The following is an 8,143-nucleotide window of genomic DNA, read 5'->3' on the forward strand; positions in this document are numbered from 1 at the left end:
GGACCTGACCTAGGGAGGATTTTATACTGGGCTCATTTTTAGGAATTTGGAAGACACAACTTTAAAATTTGGTTTAATTCGGTTTTATAGGGGGGGATTGTATATATGCTTTGGTTTTAAATATGTTGTGCGCCGCCCTGAGTCCCGCAGGGAGAAGGGCGGCATATAAATTAAATTAAATAAATAAATAAATAAAATCTTCTTTTCCAGCCCCAGAGCCGAGGCCAACACCTTGAGTCCGCACCCTCTGGGGGGGGGCTCAAAGGGGCTGGCCAGGTTCCAATCGCCCACTCACTTCATGCACTTCTCTTGCGCCAGGAACTTCACCAAGCCCTCCTCGTCCGGCTCCTTCCACTCCAGCACCACCTGGCCTGGATCCGTCACCTCCGGCTGCAGAAAGAGCCGCCGTGTCTCCTCCAGGCACCAGCCGTCCGGCATCGGGTGGCTCTGCGGGGGGGGGGGGGGAGGAGAAGAAATCCTGAGCATCAGCAGCAGCCCTGCTCCAACGGCCCTGGGCCTGTGAGTGCGCCACCTAGGCCTTGCCGGGAGAGGCAGACGGCCCACGGGGCCTTTTCCAGGCTGGCCTCGCGGCAGGACCCTTCCCCGGGGGAACGTTCCAATACAGGAAGTTCTCCATTTACATCCGTTCATTTGCAGGGGCAGTCAACCTTGGCTCTTTTATGACTGGTGGACTTCAACTCCCAGAATTCCTGAGCCAGCATGGGGGAACCATAGTCCCCTTGATGACTCGTGGACTTCAACTCCCAGAATTCCTGAGCCAGCATGGCTCAGCTTGGAAACCTCTCCCTTTCCCCTCAGCGTGGCTGGCTCGGGAATTCTGGGAGTTGAAGTCCACCAGTCATAAAAGCCCAGGTTGCCTACCCCTGTACTAGGCCTAGGCCCCTTCATGACTCGTGGACTTCAACTCCCAGAATTCCTGAGCCAGCATGGGGGAACTATGACCCCCCTCATGACTCGTGGACTTCAACTCCCAGAATTCCTGAGCCAGCATGGCTCAGCTTGGAAACCTCTCCCTTTCCCCTCAGCATGGCTGGCTCAGGAATTCTGGGAGTTGAAGTCCACCAGTCATAAAAGAGCCAAGGTGGCCTACCCCTGATTTAGAGGTTACAACAGGACTGAAAAAGGCAACAGGACCCTTTTTCGGAGTTACGACCGTGGCAGGTGATCCAAATTTGGAGTTATGCCTTTTGCAGGTGATCCAAATTAGGACGCTTGGCAACTGGCTCGTGTTTATGACGGTTTACGACCTTCCTGGCGAGCAAGGCCAAGATTCCCTTAACAACCATGTCCCCAACTTGACTGCAGGGATTCGCCTCAGAACGGTGGCAAGAGAAGTCGTAAAGTGAGGCAACGTGCGCTGGACAAACGCTTCCCCTTGGCAAAGGAAATCTGGGGCTCCATTTTGGCCGTAACTCAAGGACTACCTGTGCTGCTATGCGCTGCCACGTTGGGTCCAACCCATTTCAAGCCCCTAAAACAGGGGTCCTCCACCTTGGCCACTTGAAGACTTGTGGACTTCAACTCCCAGAATTCCCATCCCAAAACTGCAAGACTTGCCAGGGGGTAAGTCCTCAAGAAACCTACAGGGTGTAATTCTGAATAGGCAGGTAGGCCGTGTCCATAGAATACCTGTCACTCAGGGCATTGTCCTTAGGAATCCTGCAATAATTCTTCTTATAGACCAGGGGTAGTCAACCTTGGCTCTTTTATGACTCGTGGACTTCAACTCCCAGAATTCCTGAGCCAGCTGGCTCAGGAATTCTGGGAGTTGAAGTCCACGAGTCATAAAAGAGCCAAGGTTGACTGCCCCTGTTATAGACTAAGACCAGACTCCACTTTTCCCTCTGTGCTCCCTACTCCCTCCCCTCCATCTTTTAATTCATTGTGCTGTGTTTTCATTATTTTATTCTTATTGTTTCATTGCTTTATTATTATTTTGACATTTTTAAAATCATTTTACATCCCACTGTGGTGGTAAGACTCCCAAAGTAGTCTCACAGTGAGAGATGCGTGACAAATAAATTTAATAATAACAGTAAATAAAATGTGACCTGTGGCAGGATCTCCAGGGATCTAGAAAAGGAGAGAAGCAACCTGGAACTAAGGAGAAACTTCCTGACAGTTAGAACAATTAGCCAGTGGAACAACCTGCCTCCAGAAGCGGTGAATGCACCAACACTGGGAGTTTTTAAGAAGAGACTGGACAGCCATTTGTCTGAAATGGGTATAGGGTTTCCAGCCTGAGCAGGGGGTTGGACTAGATGACCAATTATTGTTGTTGTTGTTGTTGTTGTTATTAATAATAAATAATAATAATAATAATAATAATAATAATAATAATAATAATAATAATAATAATTATTATTATTATCATTATCATCATCATCAGGGGACTGGAAGCTAAAAGATACAAGGAAAGGCTGCTGGAATTGGGTCTGTCTAGTTTAATGAAGAGAAGGACGAGGGGGGACAGGACAGCAGTCTTCCAATCTCTCAGGGGCTGCCCCAAAGAAGAGGGAGTCAAGCTATTCTCCAAAGCGCCTGAAGGCAGGACAAGAAGCAATGGATGGAAACTAATCAAGGAGAGAAGCAACTTAGAACTAAGGAGAAACTTCCTGACAATGAGAACAATTAACCAGTGGAACAGCCTGCCTCCAGAAGTGGTGAATGCTCCAACACTGGAAATTTTTAAGAAGGGACAGGACAGCCATTTGTCCGAAATGGTATAGGGTTTCCTGCCTGAGCAGGGGATTGGACTAGATCACCTCCAGGGTCCCTTCCAACTTTATTGTTGTTGTTGTTGTTGTTGTTGTTGTTGTTGTTGTTGTTATTATTATTATTATTATTATTATTAAATGTTCTCTAGCTTCTTTCGCCTCAATTCCCATATTACCTAAGTTGGGTAATTAAAGGTCTGCAAGAAAACAACCAAGCTGAACAAGTACCAAGGACCCCTCATTTCATTTCAACCCTGGGCTACAACAAATATTCTCCTTTATCGAGTTCATGGTAAACTGCAGAGTAGCAACACCAGATTTTGTGCCAAATGTAGATGAGCCGCTATAAGGCCTGGCTGGGCATGAGAGCCGTTTGTGGGACGGGGTGCAATGGAAAAAATAAGACAAAGGAAGGAGAAACCTCAAAATGGAGACACCAAGTCCCCCTCCCCTTTCCCTTCCCCTTGTCCTAGATCTCCCTCTTTTCCCTAATCCCATCAAAGCTGGGCATTCAGACCCATCAGCCATCAACAGGCCTCTAGAGATAAAACCACAATTTACAAGCCATTCAAGAGACTATAACAACATTAGGGAGGAAACAAACAAACAAAAATGCACAGTAGCCAAAACCCAGATAAGCAGGGATTAACCCTGAGGGTGTTACCTGGTCAGGTAAATGCAAGCAAATTGCCAAAGTCTTCAGAGCACCAAGCACTTATTTCATTGACCCCCCCAACCCCCAACCGCGCGTTTCCTCCTGGGGGGGGCAGCTTTGTGGCTTTTCTCAATTGTCAGTTAAGGCTTTATTTACACCTACCAGGATCTGTTTAGTCTAAACTGCAAAGCAAATCAGACCTTCAGATTTTTCCTCTCTTCAGCTCCCAGGTTCCCCAAAATATAGGAGCATCGTTGTTCGGGATTCTGGTAAAGTAGGGACCCTACCACTAGTAGTTTGCGATCTACCTCCTCGGAGTCTACGCTAACCTTTCAAGGTCGCCTAGGACAAGGGGTTTAGGAGATGGAGGAGGGCAATGGGGGACGCTCCTGTTGATTTGTAGGGCAGCCTTAACATTTCTGCCCAAGGAGAAATTTTCCTGACAGCTAGAACAATTAACCAGTGGAACGGCTTGCCACCAGAAGTTGTGGGTGCTTCATCACTGGAATTTTTAAGAAGAGACTGGATAGCCATTTGTGTATAATGGTATAAGGCATGGGTAGGCAACCTTGGCTCTTTTAGAAATCTGGGAGTTGAAGTCCACGAGTCATAAAAGAGCCAAGGTTGCCTACTCCTGGTATAGGGTCTCCTGCTTGAGCAGGGGGTTGGACTAGAAGACCTCCAAGGTCCCTTCCAACTCTGTTATTTCGTTTACAAGACTTGCCAAGCCTTGGGAGAGTGTTCCTTTTCACATGTTAGGTCAAACCGAACAGCTTACGCCAGGCTAGCAAACGCCAGTGAGTTTATCCTGTCTACCTACATATTTATAGGTGGATGCCTTCCAGGCAGTCATGACTCCTGGATATTACATGAATAACTGCCTGGATTTTTGTGGCCAAGTTCTCACACATAGTTGTTCCTTGCCTCCTTCTTCCTAGGGCTGAGAGAAAGGGACTGAGCCAAGTTAGCCAGCTGGCTTCAGGCCAAAGGCAGGACTAGAACTCAGAGTCTCCTAAAGACTAGACCAGGAGTAGGCAACCTGGGCTCTTTTATTACTCGTGGACTTCAACTCCCAGAATTCCTGAGCCAGCCATGCTGAGGGGAAAGGGAGAGGTTTCCAAGCTGAGCCATGCTGGCTGAGGAATTCTGGGAGTTGAAGTCCACCAGTCATGAGGGGGCCATAGTTCCCCCATGCTGGCTCAGAAATTCTGGGAGTTGAAGCCCACCAGTCATGAGGGGGGCCACAGTTCCCCCATGCTGTCTCAGGAATTCTGGGAGTTGAAGTCCACCAGTCATGAAGGGAGCCATAGTTCCCCCATGCTGGCTCAGGAATTCTGGGAGTTGAAGTCCACGAGTCATGAAGGGGCCACAGTTCCCCCATGCTGTCTCAGGAATTTTGGGAGTTGAAGTCCACGAGTCGTAAAAGAGCCAAGGTTGCCTACCCCTGGGCTAGCCCAAAGCCTCTAAAAGCTGACACCAGACTGGTTCTCTCTGCTGAGATAGTTCTTTTACAAAATTTTTCCATTTATCTGAGGCGTGTAAAGCATCCAATGCCCGTTAGAAAGGGCACGGAGAAGAGCTACATATAATAAAGGGTTTGGAAGTCAAATTGTATAATGAACGGTTGAGGGAGCTAGCTATATTTAGCTTAATAAAGAGAAAGAGTAGGGCTGACAGGATAGCAGTATTCCAGTATTCCAGCTGTGAATGCTCCAACACTGGAAGTTTTTAAGAAGAGACTGGACAGCCATTTGTCCGAAATGGTGTTAGGTTTTCCTGCCTGAGCAGGGGATTGGACTAGATGACCTCCAAGGTCCCTTCCACCCATATGATTCTATGATGATGATTCTACACACAAATGTCATGGCTGAGATTGACCTATTTAAGACCAGGCAGGACACACAAGGCTGAAGTCCTTGGCAGCTTTTCCTTACTGACCACGCGCCTGGGCTTTTATAATGGGGCTTTCCTACAGACCTAAATGTCTCTGGAGGTTCTCAGTCATCCGGGTCACGCCTGTCCCAAAGGGGCTTCCTCCCAAAGCAGCTGGGGTCTGGGCAGGGCAGAGGCTGCCTGCATGCAGAGGGCCCAGAGTGGGATGGAGGGCAGGGGCGAGGCCGGCTGGCGGGTCGGGTACCTGGCGACTGGTATTCCGCAGGATCTCCTCGATGCTTCCGTGATGCTGCAGCAGCTTCAGGGCCTTCTTGGGGCCCCATCCTCGGATCTTGTTGCAGTAGTCGCAGCCCAGCAGAATGCAGAGGTCCACAAACTGGGGCCGGCCGAGAGAGAGAGAGAGAGAGAGAGAGAGAGAGAGCAGAGAGAATGGGGTGCCGCTGGGCGAAAGGAAACGCAAAAGAGGGCTCCTCCACCCACCCAGATAATAATAATGATGATGATGATGATGATGATGATGATAATAATAATAATAATAATAATAATAATAATAATAATAATAATAATAATAATAAAGTTGGAAGGGATCTTGGAGGTCATCTAGTCCAACCCCCTGCTCAGGCAGGAAACCCTATACTATTTCAGACAAACGGCTGTCCAGTCTCTTTTTCAAAACTTCATGTGTTGGAGCATTCACCGCTTCTGGAGGCAGGTGGTTCCACTGGTTAATTGTTCTAACTGTCAGGAAGTTTCTCCTTAGTTCTAGGTTGCTTCTCTCTTTGATTAGTTTCCATCCGTTGCTTCTTGTCCTGCCTTCAGGCGCTTTGGAGAATAGCTTGACTCCCTCTTCTTTGGGGCAGCCCCTGAGATACTGGAAGGCTGCTATCCTGTCCCCCATCGTCCTCCTCTTCGTTAAACTAGACATCCCCAATTCCAGCAACCGTTCCTTGTATGTTTTAGCCTCTAGTCCCCTAATCATCTTTGTTGCTCTTCTCTGATGATGTTGGGACCTTGGAGGTCATCTAGTCCAACCCCCTGCTCAGGCAGTTGTTGTTGTTATTATCATTATTTATTATTGTTAATATTATTGTTAATATTAATATTGTTAATATTATTAATATAGATGTTCTGGAAATCTGGAGGGAAAGCCAGAGGGCAAGGATGCTGCAGAGGAAGGCCTCCAAGCTGAAGCCGGGCAGCCATGCTCAATTGAAGGAATAAACTAGCCAGATGGCACAAAAAATGATCTGAGGGACCCTCTCTCTTTTCCCAGTCACAGCCCCCCGACCCACCAGAGCGGGGGAAGCAGGGAATGTCGCGGGTCCCGTCCCTCCCTCATCCTTGCAGAGATTATACTGGCCACCATTTTGACCCTCTTTCGCAAGGCCCCCAAGATAGATAGATAGATAGATAGATAGATAGATTAGATAGATAGATAGATAGATAGATAGATAGATAGATTAGATAGATTAGATAGATAGATAGATAGATAGATAGATAGATAGATAGATTAGATAGATTAGATAGATAGATAGATAGATAGATAGATTAGATAGATTAGATAGATAGATAGATAGATAGATAGATAGATAGATTAGATAGATTAGATAGATAGATAGATAGATAGATAGATAGATAGATAGATAGACAGACAGATAGATAGGGATGGATAGATAGGTAGGTAGGTAGGTAGGTAGGTAGATAGATGATAGATAGATAGATAGATAGAGATGGATGGAGATAGATGGATAGATAGATAGATAGAAGGATAGATAGATAGAGAGACAGAGACAGATAGATAGGGATGGATAGATAGGTAGGTAGGTAGGTAGGTAGATAGATGATAGATAGATAGATAGATAGATAGATAGAGATGGATGGAGATAGATGGATAGATAGATAGATAGATAGATAGATTAGATAGATAGATAGATAGATAGATAGATAGATTAGATAGATAGATAGATTAGATAGATAGATAGATAGATAGATAGATAGATAGATAGATAGATAGACAGACAGACAGATAGATAGGGATGGATAGATAGGTAGGTAGGTAGGTAGGTAGGTAGGTAGGTAGATAGATGATAGATAGATAGATAGATAGAGATGGATGGAGATAGATGGATAGATAGATAGATAGATAGATAGATAGATAGATAGATAGATATGGGTAGATGGACGGACGGATGGATGATGACAGACAGACAAATCGATCAGAGAATCCTAGTGCTGGAAGGGACCTTGGAGGTCTTCTAGTCCAACCCTCTGTCCAAGGCAAGATGCCTTATAACATCCCAGTCAAACGGTTGTCCAGTCTATTTTTGAAGAACACCACTCACTGAGCACCCAGCCCCCTAACTATTCCACTAACTGTTTCCCAGACTGAACTGCAGTCCAGTGTCTTGGAAGGGGGGGGGTGTCTATCTCTTGGGAATGCTGAAGGATCCCCAGTTCTGCTCGGCTTCCAAATCCAGACAAGGATGGTGGGCAAAGGCCGAAATGCTGGGGGCCAAATCCAGGCCGGTTCCCCGCGCTTGGGACTTCCCCTCACCTGTTCCTGGGTCATCCCCAGCTTCTGCAGGACGGTGGGTAAGGAGATCTCTTCCAGACGGCTGGACAAAAAAACAAACAAACCAAAAAACAATGGGGATGAATTAATTAATCTAATTAATTAAAAAAGCTAATTGAGATTTTAATTTTAGAAAAACTATCTGTGGCATTCCATGGCCTTTGGCATAGAGCAAACGTGGCCCTTTGATGACTTGTGGACTTCAACTCCCAGAATTCCTCAGCCAGGCACATGTGAATCAGAGCTATGCCAGGCACTGTGAATTGGAGTTGAACAGCGCCCCCT

General features: G+C 46.6%; 1 protein-coding gene across 1 annotated transcript in view; it reads right to left on the bottom strand.

Moving 5' to 3' along the window:
• LOC114923124 (flap endonuclease 1-like) overlaps positions 1-8,143 on the bottom strand; it is a gene marked incomplete at its 5' end in the record, with an annotated part of 20,365 nt that overhangs the window by 5,793 nt on the left and 6,429 nt on the right. The window contains 3 exons of the mRNA XM_029285642.1: positions 296-447; positions 5,531-5,662; positions 7,841-7,901. Of these exons, the coding sequence (XP_029141475.1) occupies positions 296-447; positions 5,531-5,662; positions 7,841-7,901 (345 nt within the window). The remainder of the gene's footprint in view (positions 1-295; positions 448-5,530; positions 5,663-7,840; positions 7,902-8,143) is intronic.

Source organism: Protobothrops mucrosquamatus, unplaced genomic scaffold (assembly GCF_001527695.2).
Source record: "Protobothrops mucrosquamatus isolate PMUCROS unplaced genomic scaffold, P.Mucros_1.0 scaffold1985, whole genome shotgun sequence".
Lineage (NCBI taxonomy): Eukaryota > Metazoa > Chordata > Lepidosauria > Squamata > Viperidae > Protobothrops > Protobothrops mucrosquamatus.